General features: G+C 38.8%; 1 protein-coding gene and 1 long non-coding RNA gene across 2 annotated transcripts in view; one reads left to right on the top strand and one right to left on the bottom strand.

Annotated features, from left to right (window-relative positions):
- ANTXR2 (ANTXR cell adhesion molecule 2) overlaps positions 1–15576 on the bottom strand; it is a 102152-nt gene that overhangs the window by 80460 nt on the left and 6116 nt on the right. Inside the window, exons 4-7 of the mRNA XM_072334727.1 lie at positions 13116–13197; positions 12522–12629; positions 12365–12433; positions 11347–11427 (exon numbers count right to left, since the gene is read on the bottom strand). Coding sequence (XP_072190828.1) covers positions 11347–11427; positions 12365–12433; positions 12522–12629; positions 13116–13197 — 340 coding nt within the window. The remainder of the gene's footprint in view (positions 1–11346; positions 11428–12364; positions 12434–12521; positions 12630–13115; positions 13198–15576) is intronic.
- On the top strand, positions 2205–14728 carry LOC140251224 (uncharacterized). Its single transcript, XR_011903386.1, has 3 exons — positions 2205–2342; positions 9963–10071; positions 14614–14728. It is a non-coding gene; the product is annotated as an uncharacterized lncRNA (long non-coding RNA).

Here is a 15576-nt window from a genome sequence, read left to right as displayed (position 1 = left end):
GAAGGTTCCTGAAGGCTCACATCAACTGCACCTTATAAAGAAGTGGTTTAGCACTTGATTCAATTAGAGATGCTTTACAGAATTGCTGTCAGTTTCTGACCAGGACACGTCCAATCAAAATAGAGAATTGTGTTTTGTTAGAATTATTTAAGCTGTCGAAAAAATACATCTACACACATCACTGCATTTTAGCATAGAAAAAACATGCATCCCTACAATAAACTATAAAAAGCCAGCCAAACAGTGAGATGGACTAAGTCACACCAGTGCTTACAGGCTTTGCAGACTCCATCTCTGTTTATAATTCTTGCTTTGCCATAGATCTTGCCACTGCTTTATGCAACATTTATTCCCATACAAAGCCTGCCTTCTGCACCTTCCTTGGTCTCTTTAACGTGTCACGTGCTGGGATCTGCTTTTGCTCACTTCTCACCCTCACTGCTGCCCCTGAAAGTTCAGAGAATTTAAACTGTACAGCTCCTGCAGCTCTGTAAGTATTTTGCCTACCATGTACTGGGAACATACTGCAGAACAGAGCTGTACCATGCGGCACAGTGTTACAAGCAGGCTACAACAACTTTCCCTTCCAGCACTTTAATGAATTTCACGTTCCAAGAAATTGTGAAAACAATGCACTAGTAACAAGCCATGAGCAACCCAACTGTACATTGACAATTAATAAAATATGCTAAGTGTCAATTCATTTCACAGCATCATTCCATTTTACTTAGCCCTGGTCTGTAGTTCAAAAGCTTTTGGCAGTGAGCAGCACCATAAATCATAACTCTTGTGGCATCTGTTCCTCCCCAGAACTGAAAGCAGAGGTTAGAAACTGGGGCAGGTCAACAGCACAGCTGGATGTTTTACTGAACCACCACAACAGTTTTCAAGTCTAGTTACTGTTCTGAAACCAGATAACAGTGTATGTACATGTATATGGACATACAAGTTACAGCTAACTGGTTAGAAGACCAGTATGGCCATGAACTGTTGGAGGAAGTTTTTTGACAATTTTGATCACACTGAGCAGACTAATTACCTTGAACAAAGGATTCCTAAAGTCATCAGTATCCTTCACTGCCTACAGTTCCATGTCAAACATGCATCTCTTTGTTTACATCATTGCTCTCTGGTTCCCAACCCTAAATCAGTTTGGCTTGACTCCTTACAGGGAAGGCAATGCAGTACTGTGAACTGCATGCGCTGTAATAAAACAAACACATCTAATTTTCTTTTCCAGAGTTAAGTTTTGAAGAGGGAAAACATTCACCTTTTAAAAGCAATCCCATTTGCTAAACTCATGTAGGGCAAGTTATGTGAAATATATGCTGACAGTGCAATATAATCATTTCCACAATCAGTGTGCAAAACTCTACTCACTGCAATATTAGCTCCTGCTCTTTGCACTTCAAGCTTGGAGCCTAGAGCACTGCCTGTTGCTATCCTGACAGCCAGTCTCATTACAAAATGTATGCTGCACAAAAAGATGACAAAGGACCACTAAAAAAGCTCTGACTGCCTGATTACCACCATATTCAAAATAGTACCTTTTCTTGATGTTATTACCCCTCTACTTTCCACTCTCTCTTACACCATTTTCCCTAGGGGTGCCCTAAACACAATGCACAGTGGGCAAAATAGAACCAACAGGGAGAAAAGCAGCTCTAGGACCATGGCAGACAACAAGCAGAATTGAAACTAGGAAAGCCACACTCAGAGTTTGACATAGAGCAGATGTGCTTTTCTTCAGAAAATGCACCAAGTAGATCTCGCGGTTAACTGTGACACCTACATCAGGAAAGGATGCACCTCTCTCACTTCCACCCTCATTCAAGATAGAGCAGTAAATACACAGTGCTAGTCAACCACCCACCACCCTGTCATTTTCTTACTGTAGAATCAAGAGAATTACTTAAAATACACTGAAGAAAAGGGAGACAGGTGAGGAAGGGGGGTGCTGCAGAATAAAACTTGCAAACAGCATCTGTGAGGAGCCATGAAAACAAAATACCATTGAAAACTAACTGTAACATTACTAGTCTCAGTGAGATTTAGGCAGGCAGGCACAGTTTTTAGTCATCAGCTGTAACACTCAGGTTGAGATTGTTGCTTGCCAATTAGTGCCTGTACCTTTTGTTTTCCATTAAATGTTAATTAGGGAGCGCCATACACCTGGTGCTTGGAGAGCAGCTCCAGGAGCAATAGGCAAGAAAAAAAAGTAGTTAGCAGGCAGGTATCATTTGGTGCAAGTGTGTGCATAAACAAGGTTTAGAAATGCTGGGTTACAGCTGCGTGAACTGCCTGGGACTGTAGAGCACTGTGCTTGAGTTACTCTTTCTTGGGTAAGTTAATACCTTTTTGAGTGTCATCCCAGTTTAGAGCTGTAAAAAAAAAGCCTTATGAGAATTTGTAACGCAGTGTTGTACTATTGTTTGGTTTAGTCATTTCCAGCTAGGCCTGGCTAAAGTCTGGCCAGAGCGAGTCCAGGAGAGCCAATTAGCATGGAGTTCACAGAAGTGGTCAGTTCAGCTCCTAAAACAATTTTGTTTCATTTGTCCTGATTGGTGTATTAAGACTGTGCCTAACCCATGTTTCCATGTGTTTTTGTTTTTATATGAGTCATTTAAGTGTCTCATTGGAAACTTTTTTTCTCTCTCATGTTCCTAAAACATTTTTCCACTACTGCTGAGGCAGTGAAAATGAATTGAAAGTTAAGCAGAAGGTGCTTAAGCGTAGCAGAGGACTAACTTGCTATTTTTCTTCTGAAGATTGAAATGCTGACTGTTGGTAGCTCAGTAATTGCCATGCCATGCTAATTGAGTCTTACGGTGTGCAGAAGTGAATCAAGGCAGTGAAAGCTCAGGTTGTATGTTTGCAGGTGTTGTTACAGATTTCCTTCTTATCTACAAGTTGTTGTTCCTTTTAACTGAGTAACAGTCCTTGCCCCTTTATACTGCAATGTTGTTAGACTTTAAAGCTGAAGGCCTGGAGTAGACGATGAGAGCAAATGAATATATGTAGATCCTTTGACCGCACTGATTTCAGATGAGTAATCTTAATCATGTTCAAGATCTATGGGTTAGAAGCATGCTCCTGAAGTTTCATGAATTCTCTGCTCTTAGGGAGGCCAGACTCTCCATGCACATTTACTCCTTGAGGTCTGCTACCCGTCTCAAATGTTAAATCTGGAATTGTTTCAGATAGTATTCAGTGGCCCCATGTCTTCACAGTCTGAATTTAATTTAAAAGAAGAGTTAAACCAAGCTCATAGAATCATGGAATAACTGGGTTGGAAAGGACCTCAAAGTTCATCTGGTTCCAACCCCCTGCCATAGGCAGGGTTAGCTCTGCCAGATCAGGCTTCTTGTAGCCCCGGGAACATCTCCAGAAATGGGACATCCACAATTTCTCCTGTAGGATTGTATTGGTTTTAAATGTACAGATGGAAACAAAATGTACAGAAGGTATACAAGTGAATAAGTAAAGGAAAAACTCACCAATGGTGGTGCCTTGACTGAAGCAGCTGAGGCAGTCCTCCCTGGTGAGCGATCTCCAAGAGATACTGCTCCAGTGGGAGTCAGCCCTTAAATGAGGTCTCAGAGGGGATGGAGTCAAGCTCCACCCCTCCCGGGAGCACAGCTACATCACTCTCACCTGTGCTCCCACAGCTGACCCCATACTTGCCTCAGCTGATTAATCAGAGGTTCAGGCTGTGATTACCAATCTCCCATACAAGGATCCACAAGCAAAATGAAATTCCAATACCAAATCTATAGGATCATGCCATATCTCATATCAGTACTGTGATGAATCAAGCTATATATTCCCTCCCTCCTTTCTCTCCCAGTGCAGATTTTTTTCTGACAAAAGCCACCAGGCACTGGTACCATCCCATCCTAGATGGAAGGCAGTCTATTTGAGATAACTTGAAACAAATGCTTTCATAGGAAACACCATTTTGATGCTTCCATCCAACAAAGCAATGGCAAAGCAACCGAAGCAGTTACGTGCATAATGGGGATATACTTCTGTCTGGTGCCAAACATCTGTGCTCTTAAGTACAGCTGGCTGCCAATTTCAGCCTACTTCCTGACACTGCCTTAGACAAAGCGCAACAGGAAAGGAGGTGGAGGAGAGCTGCTATCCTGTCCCCCATCGAAGTGAAAAAAAATCCCTGAGACATATGGTCTTGCATAAAATAACCATCAGAGAGAAGCCTGCTGCAGTGTCAGGTTAGTGGGAATATTCTAATTATACGATGTCAAAGCACTGCCTCATTTGCAGTCGCTGAGTGAACCAAATGTAGATGACAAAACGGCAGGTCGGAAGAGATGCAGATTTTAACAGCATCAGAACCTTTACCCTCACATTACTAAAAACAACTTTAAACCCAGTACTTAGCAAGTAATGTAAATAAGAATCTAGATAAACTGCTACTTTCTATAGCAGCAAAAAAGTGTTGGTTTTTTTTGTTTTTTTGGTTTTTTTTTGGTTTTTTTTTTAATTAGTGAGTAAAATCTGTCTCAAAGCAACTTATCGCTAAGGAAACACTAGATCTCAGTTAAACTTGTAAGCGCTTCATTTTGAGCAAGTTTTACGCTTGTCCTTATGTAACAGAACCAATAGCCATGTACGGAGAGATGACAAGTTGTATCCAAATCACAAGGCACACGTGTGCTCATGAAAACTGGAGCCATGTCAGTTATGTTACTGGCTTATCAAGCTCTCTGTTCTCCAGGAGAACATTATCTGGTTTGTAATATGTCAGAGAATGTCAAATTAAGGACTGCACAGCAGTGAAGGATAGAGCAGAAAGCGTTCCATTCCAGGCCATTGAGTCCCTTTAACATCTACATGCAGTAATTCCCAAAACTATCTACTCAGTCTCAATCACATGGAAAACATAACACAGCATTAGCTCTAAACCTTGCACTGAGTGCAGCTCGAATATTAGACCATTCAAGTGGATTAAAGAAGATGACTGATTTAATCACAATAATTCTTTTAATGATAACTTGTTGCATTTCTCCTCCCTCTTCATCCCCACCTCCTTAAATGTTTAATAGTTTGCTTCCTGGATTCCCAGGGCATAAACTGAGCATATTTTCTTCCTACAGGAAACGATCCAATTACATTCATTTATAATTGATAATGAACTGTTTAAGCTCATTTTGCTCTTGAAAAATCTTAACAGCGTGCAGTTGGTTTGCTGACCCTTCTCCCCTTACCTGCAGCTTGGGGATATCATTTAAGGAAAAAGTGAGAAGCCATCTTAGTATATTCCAAGCAAGTAGACCAGGGATGGATTTTAGCTCTAGTGAGCTGAGCTGTCTCAGGGCAAAAGTGTTGGAAATAACTTAGCTCCTGATGACTACTCAATAACTGAATTGCTTGCAACTTGGTCAGAGAGGAATCTTAATCATAAAGGCATTAAGACACCTGGCAGCAAGTGGTGCAACTGATTTCAGAGCAGGTATTTCCATAAAAAAAAAAAAATAATAATAATAATAAATAAAAAATAAAAACCATTTGGCATTAAGAGCTACTGATATGTATTATTCTGTTCTTCTAAGAATTATTCTTTCCTGTGGTTCTGTCCCTTCTTGCCATTGGCTATACTGCTAGCCAGCCTCCTTCTTATTTTTGTTAATATCATTCCAGTAAAGAGATATGTAGAGCTAGATGCAGTAGTAAAGATATAGTTGCAGGAGAGCTGTCCAGATAATTTAGTGCCTTATTCCATACTTACACTGAAGTTCAAGACCTAGGGTTGAAATACCAACTGTAAATTTGCAGCTGGATATTTGTGGAGGGGTTTTGTGGTTTTTTGTTTTTGTCTTTTTTTTAATGAAGATAAACTTTACGCTAAGGGTGTGGGTCTTTTTCCCCATCATGGTTTTTGCCAACGTGGAAATAACTTCAGAAGTACAAGTAAAATACATCCTATGTAATGCAACTTCCTAGCTTATATTCCTTGATCAGTTTTTTTCTCCTTTGATTAAGGGTGCTTTTCCCACTTAAAATGCCCAGTTCAAGACTGAGTGCCAACAAAATGAACAAGCAAAAAAGATGAACGCTCAGTTCTAATCCCTTGCAGGTAGAATTCTTATGAACTTCTGTAACAACACAAGATAAAACCATTCTAGACAGAAGTGTTTCTTTTTAAGCCAATGACTTCCTCTTTAGTTCTGCATGAGTCAATTTCCTATAGTTTTATCTGACACCACTCTGTGGGGGTTTCTGAAGTATGAAATATATTTTAACTTTGAGTATTAAATGCTGCCAACTCACATTAGAATAAAAATGTTTTGAAGTCTATGTACAAATGCCACAAGCTCTAATAGCAGTCCTAAAATAAGCTTTATTAATTTAACTTCTACAGGCACAAGCCTTGTCCAGCTCTGCCTGCAGAGACAACTAGACAACTTTCACTCTCCAATCAGTAGGGCTTGTGTTTGTATAAAAGAAAGAGGAAGCAGGGATCCTTATCTCTTTTTGCTTTTCAGAATGTGATACAGTCTGACTTGCTGAGCTGTGCAAGCCACAAGCACAGAAATGCATAACAAATGCAAGCAAAATGTGAAAATACTGCAAAAGCAGTTGGAAATAAAATGTCATACTGTCTCACAGTCGAGTTTTATGGGGACAGTGCAGAAACTTCAGCCTTATTGGGGAAAAACAAAACAGGATAACAATCTACCAAATACAACAACAAGTACAATGTACCCAATAGAAGTAGAGAAGGTTGATTCTACCAAAGACTACCCCTGCACTCAAACAGGCAGTAAACAACTTCAGATGGGGTAGGGCAGACAGGCAGACGGGTGCTCGAAAACACATGGAGCTGTCCAGCAATGCAATGGAGACGTTATGGTCTTGTATAAAGACCCCAGTGTTTGATTCAAATGGCACTAGTATCTTTGCTCCCAGATCCTTTACTAAATTGCTTGTTCTCACTGTTTCTACAACTGTTGTTTCATAATTGACCAAAACAGTTAAAGTGACAGTGTTCAGAACTGCAACATTTTCTGCTTCTATGATTGCAGATATATTCTGCTCCCTTAAAAGAGTCCAGTACTGTTTTTGCATTACAGAGTTTATCTGATGCTTGATATGTCTCCCAAATTTCTCCAGGCTGTCTGCCCCACAGCCTTTAGTCACCTTGTGGAATCTGACTCCATCAAGGAAATTGAGTTAGTATTTATTAGTTAGTATTATTAATAGTTAGTAGCTATTTTAGTAAAAACAGTGAATCCACAACATTTCTCCAAGTGAAGGCACTGGTTCAGGACTATACCAAGCTAGATGCATGTGAGTTAGCAGTTAGAGCAGCCCTGACCCTGATCATTCTCTCTTTAAGATGTTCCATGCCCACATGTCTGATTGTTGGGGTTGCCTCAGTGGTTTTTCAAAGCCATCTAGGAGGGCAGTATTTTGGTTACAACAGATGGACTCAGGCCTAACAATTAAACTTGGAACTTGATGATTTTTGGGGACCCTTTCAACCCAAGCCATTCTATGATTCTATGAAAATGATAAATTCCCAAATGGTTCTTCGTTAAATATATACATATATGTATATATTATTTAATTAGCGTTAATACATATATATATATATATATTTAACTTCAATCACTTATGTGAGAGGAAAGGAAAAAAAGAACAATTTCATTTTCTCATATAGTGCTACATTGCCACATGCTGATATAAACTGTGCACTCCAAAAAACCTTACAGTTCACACTGCTGTGGCTTGCCCAAGAAGCCCAAGAGTCCTTGTAATTATCAGCCAAACTGAATCAGTAAACTGCTCCTGATAGCATAATAAGTTGCCCTCAGCATTTTTCTTCTAAGCTTTAGATTTCCCCTTGGATTTATTTACTCTGACAATGCTGTTCTCTTACTACTTGGTAAAGTTAGATGTTAGGGATGTCAGAAGAGCTGGAAACTTCAAAAAACAGTCACCTCTTCACATGAGTCTGTGAAGAGTTTTTAATTGTTAGTCAGTATTATTAAAAAAAATAAAAAATGCAATGCATCATGGAGGTGCTTGAATTCTTACAAACTTCACTGGGTTTTTTATCTTTAGTAGGAAAGTTTAATTTAAATACATGCTTTCAAGATCTTAACTTGTTTTTCTCTAAATGCTGATCACCAGCTGCCTTGAACGTTAATCCATGGCCATCATTAAACGTGTTTCATAGAGTCATAGAATGACTTAGGTTGGAAGGGACCTTAATGTTTATCAAGTTCTAGTCCCCTTGCTGTGATTTCATATAGCTATCCAAAGCAAATAAATTGTCATAATCACTTAGACCTCAAACAACTGCAGAAGCAGGTAAAAACAGAAACTCTTAAGATAAAGCTTGTTACTTGTTTTCCCATCAACAAATGAAGATTAACTGCTCAGGATTCCTTCAATTTACTGCAAGTATAACAACAGAGCAGCAAAAAAAAAAATAAAATAAAAAAAAAATAAAAAAAATTAAAAAAATTAAAAAAAAATTCACAGCTTAAAGTTTGGTAGAGGCAAATAGAGTAGAATAGAGGAGCAGCTTCTCCTACCATTCCCACTGAACAATTTTGTGTTGTAGTTTTGCTAGAGGGTTTCAATTGTTGGGACACTGCTATTTCTGTAAACAGTATATTTTATTAAACAAGAAATATTCAACCATTTCAATTGAAGGTTTCACAACTGAGCCTTTAGCACTGCACTTCAAGCCGTGCTTTTGCGTGTTTGTGACTTGGGTATTTCCTTTTCCTCTTTTGAAATTATACTTCCCTTTTATGACAGAGTGTCTCTTTGAGTCTGTACTCTCTAGTGCATTTGGAAACTGAAATGGATTTATAATTGTGAATAAAAGGAAAACTGGTAGTATTTCATATTTGATTAGATCTTGCTTACCAATTTTACAATGTGATGAGAGTGAATTGTCACAATCAGTCAAAACCCTTTCGATGCTAATTGATTTATAACTACAGCACACCAATCATGTTAAAACACATGCATTTTAAACAAAAACAAAATAGGAAAAATAAAAACTATCTATGGATACTTCCATCTACACCGTATAGTTTAAAAACAAGGGCAACGATAGCATGTTGTTAACCATCTGCTTCCAGTAAAGACATTTAAAGTGCTTTACTAGAGAAGATAGGATTGTTTTAGATGACATGACAGCAAAATGAAACTACAGTGAAATTCAGTGCTTTTCAGGAAGCTGGGGACAATACCCCAGCCTCTAAAAGTTCTCAGAAGCTATCAAATCATTAGCCTGGTTTCATCTAATCAACTTGACCCAACAAATAAGACCAATGAGGCAAAGACTGAGATGCATTGATATGTTTCCTGGCAGAAAAGCTTTCTCATGCTCTTTTGTTGTCATGGAAAATGTTTTCCTTAGGCCCAGACAGCCACAACATACAGTCTTCTTATGGACAGAAATATACAGTGATCCAAATGTTGAATGATCTACTCCAGCTACAGTCTGCTAAGCGAAAACCTCAACAATTCATGAGTTCAGTCACAGCTTTAAGGAGAGGACAATGTTGAAGCTGTAGAACAGTTTACTCAAAGTGTTCTTTTTCTGTACAGTTCCTGTCAGTCTTAAACTGATTTTTAAACCATGAGACGCTGTTAGGTGCATCTTTTCTTGCTCTACACACACACTATGCACACATCTGCTACTTCTGAACTTGGCCTTTTCATAAGTGCCAAAAGAAGCTTGACTGAGGCCTGTGCAAGCAGCATCTGCCAAACTGACTCTGTCTACACACAAAAAATAATAATAATAATAAAAAATTTAAAAAAATAAATAAAAAAGGAAGGAGCTTAAAATTCTTCTTCCTGGAAGGAATATGGGACAGACTAGGCAGGGACTGCCCAAAAATACCTCAAACAAAAATGGAGGATAAGGGGATAGCCTACAAGCTATGTTAACATTCTGTATATTTTAATTACAGAATTCTCAAGCTCAACTCTTCAGAATCCTCAAGGGATCATACTCCTGCTGTTTCCTCAGGGAGCCTAAGAGTGGATAAATCCAGCTCCTGGAAAGGGTTTGATCTGCAGGTCAGTAACTTTTGTTTGACAGTCCATACATAAACCTTTCTCTACCTAGCTCTGCTTTGACATATGAATTTTGAAACACATTTCTGGAAATTCAGTAGCCTAACCAAGTGGGATTAACCATTTAGCTTTTGTAAGTCTTTCTCTGGTGGCTTCAGTGTTGCATTCCTTTGTACCAGCAGAACTGATTTGTGTGTTTTGAATGGCAAAATGGAGATTAAAAAAGGAGTACCACATGGGCTGTACATCATTTTGGGAAAATAAATGCCACTCTATGAAAAGGTTGATTATCCTTCTTTAGAATATGCAAGGAAGCTTCTGAAATTACATTTATTTTAAGCAATGATAAGGATAAAAAGTTGCCTCATTATGCTGTTAACTTCCACACATATACAAAAAAAACCCCACAACAAGCTATTGAAAGGAAATGATAAATTGATGAGTGCATAATATCCTGTATGTGAGTGGTATCCTTTATTTAAAAAAAAAAAAAAAAAAAAAAAGGAAATGAATTATAATGAGATCACTTTGAGAAAAAGGATTTCATTCTTGGTTTTAAGTTGATGGTAAGCTTTGTTCCTTTTTCTGCTTACATGCAGCAGCAGAAGTGTAAACCTTGAACAAAGCACATGGCCTTCGGTTGAACATAAAGTAAATAAATTAGGTCCTTACAATCAAATGCATCTGCTTTAAAGACAGCTACAATACTGTCCAGCCACTGACCACAAACATATAACATTCCTCTTGCTTTAATCTCTTCTTGCAAATGAGAGTAATCATTTGAAGAGTCCCCTCTCACTGATAAGAGTCAAGGTGCATTTGGAAAAAAAAACAACAACCAAAAATCTCATTCCTTAGTAGAAAAACAAGTGGTTAAGGTCTAGCATGTATTTAGAACACTTCTCTGAATACAAAGATTTGTGCAATACATATTTTTCACTCATTCCGAATGATTTCAACCAATTATTCTCAACTCTCTTGAAGTAACGGTCTTGATTTATTTTAGATTGTAACAGCCACACCTCAATGTATTCTCCTCAAACTTACTGTACTTAACTGAGCTTGGAGTCATAAAGCTCCATACAAGATCTGAGCATGAATGCTTGCAGAAGTGGTAGGCAATGTTAATTTACAGAACAGCATCTCTAAGATAAGGAGGAGAGAGCATAATACGTTGAAATTACAGATTTAGGAACCATTTCTGCCTGGAGAAGTAAGTGGGAGTGAAGAGCATGCTATAATCTTCAGGAAATGTTAAACTTCTTGCCTGGTACTTACAGAATTGATTATTCCTTTAAGTGCTTGGAATCCTCCAGTGACAGGGAAGACTTGCTCTTTTGTGTCAGCAATTCTTTCAAGCTTTGGAAAGAACACACAAGCATGCATGTGAATCATTTGGCAAATTAAACACTTCATGTGACTTTTCAGCCTTAAAATATAAAAGGATGACCAAAAAAAAAAAAAAAAAAAAAAAAAACCAAAAAACAAAAAACAAAAAAAAAAACACTTTTCATCAACCCTGCAAAAGAAAGTTTTGAGTTCTCAGCTGTAGAAACTATCTTTATCTTTTCTAAATGGGAGGACTTGCCAGAATGTACTGCAGCAAACTAAATTCTTCAGTAGTGATCCATTACACCAAACAAACACAATAAAGAAACCTTCTAGAGCTTGTATTTTGGTGGTAATTCTGAATGTCTTTCCAGAGTTACCTTCCCTGTTTGCTCTGCTTTACACTAAAAAGCCTTTCTATGTGCCTTTAGAGTATTAAAATATCTCTTGCACTCTTTCACCTGACAAGAGTAGCTACAGTGACTATTAGGACAGTTCTGCCAGAGAATAGAAGCTCTGGATGAACTTCTAGTCAATGAAGACAGGGATCATGGATACTTAGATCATTTTCTTTTTTCTTTTTTTTCTTTTTTTTCTTTTTTTTCTTTTTTTTTTTTCTTTTTTTTTTTTTTTCCCCATTTCCTTAAGCAATTACACCTCTGCTTAGGTTGTCTGTAGCTACACACCTTGCCTGAGCCATATATATACTGTTGCCTAATCTGGTAACTGTCTTACTGGAAGAGTTTTACTTTTGCTACAGGCAGCTACAAGTTAGCAAGGATGTAGCCAGCAGGTCTTTTTTACAGTAAAAGTGACACCCATACATTCTACTCATGCCTTTAAACACATGGGAGCGTCTGATTTCTGATCCAGTGGAGGTACAGCCTAACGTATAATACTTAACATGAACCATATAAAACCCTGCAACATGGTACAACCTAGAAATCTGAAATAGTAGTATTCTTACCTGTGCTTGTACAAAATCAAGGACGCCAACACAGTAAACTCTAGCCCCCAGCTCTCTGGATGTCTTTGCCTGCCCCAAAATAGAGAAAGGAATAGGTATTTTTTCATTCAGTGGTCATTACAAGCTCTTAGAATATGTGTTTTCAACTAGTGCTCACCTCTTTCTCTGCATACAAGGGAATTTGACCGTCTAGCTTGCCATCTGTCAGCGCAATGATGATACTAGAAAACCTTGATGCTCCCTGCTTCTCAATCTGCAAATTGGCCTGAAAATGAAAAATATTTATTGCACTTAGAATCATATCTTAACTTTTAACTAGGTAGCTGATTGTAAGTAAAGAAAGTGTCCCATCTGAACAACTCTGTCTCATCTTCACACCAATCTCTTCAGACAACCCTCTTACAAATTACTAACAAGGAAATCATTTATCACTACATTCCAGTCAGCAGTGAGTTCATCTCTGAAGTACTGAGGTCATTAATTGATCTATTCTTCACCATAAGATTTCCTTTGCTATCCATGGCTTTTAACTGTCAGACAGTAGGTTCCAATATTTAAGAATAAGGGCTTAATGTTGTTTTTGTTTTCGTTTCTTTTTAAATAGCAACAGTCTTTTGTTTGTTGAGCTTTTCAGCCCACAGATTGCAATTATAATCTTGGCTCTACAGGTATTAAAGGAAAAAAAATGAGTTTCTACCCATAGGGTAAGAACAGAGGATATTTTGATGGCAAAACACTGAGCAAAACCCACCTGTTTTAACCCTTCATGTATGTACGTGTCACCTGCTGGTTTCACTTCTGACAAATTCTTAAGACCTTGCTTGATTTTCTCTCTGAAAAAGAAAAAAGATAAAAGGTAAAAGACGTAATATCAACTTACAGTAGGCAAAGGTGTTAGTTTATCAATGAAAAAATAGTATTTGTAATAAATGAGGTCTGAAGTCTGTGAAATACAGCATGTAGCTGAGATATAACGTGGAGGCAGACTGTCTGTTCACCACAAAAGGGTCTATGGTTACAGTTATTTTAGATCTCAATAATACAGGATGCTTTGATGAGTCAAAGGCCCATACTCAAGTAAAATCCTTCAGATGGAGGAGATGCTGTAAAGAAGTGGCCACGCCTCAGCATTAAAACAGCTCAATGGAAATTCTGTTATATTCACTTCACTTTGCTCCATTAAACTGACTTCATTTCCAGTCACACGGCAGTTACAAAAGGAAATCCCCTAAGATAGCAGTTCTGTTCCTAGTCAAATCATCCAGATCAGTATAGAGATATTTAATAGGGTAGGAAAAAATTTAGTATCAGCAGGTAAATGCAGAACTTGCAAGACACCTTTTATCCATGGCTCTCATGTGGTTTCTGCAGGAGCTTTGACAAGACACCACACTTACAAAGGCTGCAGTTCACTTATATATTTAAAAGAATAAGCTTGTGCCATTGTTTCTCATGGGTCTTTGAATAACTGACTATGAGAAGCTGGGTCAACTGAACAAGACAAAACTAAAAACAGGAAATCTGGGACAGAATAAATACAAGGAAAAATCAGGAAATGAGCAAGAGCAAAGAGAAGGAGGGAAAAAACACACTGCAGGATGTATGAAAGGTTTTCATAAGGCACACACACACACAAAAAAAGAGAGAAGGAATGCATATGCTGCTTTGCCTAAATGCCACCCACAAGTCATTTGTTCCATGGATGGGGTTTCTCTGTGTGAAGAAGGGTTGTTCCTAAGTACAATCCATTGTTGTAGTAAGCTCCCAACCACAGGATCAACTGATACAATTTAAAACTTAAAAAAAAAAAAAAAAAATTAAAAAAAAAAAAAAAAGTTGTATGAATATATGGAAAACAAGTTATGTAAGATAATGCAATCTGTTTGATCCAAATATTTTATATTCAGCATCTATAGAAACAACTTGAAACTGATTATGTACGAACGCAGATTATAAACCACATAGTCAGTGCTTGCCAGGATGAGTGGCAGCACATCACAGGCGTTAGTGTTCTGCTGCCAAGAAATAAGCAGCAACCGAAGTCCCAGTTTTCTGAAACAGATTTCATTCTGCAAAAAATAACTTTCATACAATCAGTTCAGCTTTATTTATCTGAAATGTCTTGTGACCCAGGCACACAGAAATCTCTGGTGTTTCCAGGCCTCTGCCGACAAGAGCTTCCAGGAAAATCTTTGGCAGCAGCAGCTTTTTTAGCTGCAGCTCCATCAGTTGCCTCCCCTTTCTCTTAGGGCACGTGTTGCAGATCAGCCCAGCCTGATGCTTGTCAGACAGCAGTCGGACCTGGTGCAATATCATGAGGCCAACGCAGAACCCAAGGCCCAAGCAGACAAGCCCCAAAGATAGCAAGAGGGGTTGGCAGAGGCACTCTACAGCTTGTACCCAGGAGGTTCGAAGGGCAGACACAGAAGCCCGTGTCTGCCTGAATCTTTCTAAACTCTCCCCTCCCTTGTTTCTGTAATGATCTTTTGTAGCTACAGAACACTGCAGAGAAGATCTGGTTTTACATGAAACTCGTCTGAACTGAAATAACAGAGCCATGACCTCAGCCTGGGTGTCTGGACACCACTGCAGCACAATTTAATAATGGTAATACAGGCTGGATTGCCTTTGGCTTCGTGGTTTAAGTCAGACACTGGAGGAAGGTGGAAAACAAAACAATATCAGCAACTCAGAGTTTTTCTATGGCTGAGATGAATGAGCACAGATTTACTAACTCTTCCTCATTCACTGTATATGCGCACGTTCATTGCATGTCACACCTCTGTCTTTGAGAAAAGACACATTCAGTTTGTAACAGTTACCCTGTCTCTTAGAAACTTTGTAACTACTTTCAATAAATCTTCCAGTAGCAGGCAGGCAAATGCATCTGCAGCTACGGGTGCCCTTTGCCAGTTTGATCTGGGGTTTGTTTTTGGCTCCTTTGTGAAGTTCTGCCAAGACAGGCTGCAGGCACAGCCCCACTGTGTCCAAAAAAAAAAAAGAGGAGATAGCAATGGCCTCTGCAGTGCACTCAGAGGAACCCTGCCATTCTCTATCTCAGAGAGCAGGACCTCATGCCAGCATTACTCACTCCAGCTGGAGAGAGCTTGTTGGCTACGTGGAGGCTGTGCCAAATCCTTAGGGAGGTGTGTGGGCCTGTCTGCAAACACTACTCCCTGCCTGGGCCAAAGGCTGCATCTAGGTTGTTTCAG

This window comes from Excalfactoria chinensis, chromosome 4 (genome assembly GCF_039878825.1).
Source record: "Excalfactoria chinensis isolate bCotChi1 chromosome 4, bCotChi1.hap2, whole genome shotgun sequence".
Taxonomy (NCBI): domain Eukaryota; kingdom Metazoa; phylum Chordata; class Aves; order Galliformes; family Phasianidae; genus Excalfactoria; species Excalfactoria chinensis.
This window is presented reverse-complemented; position numbering and strand designations above follow the sequence as displayed.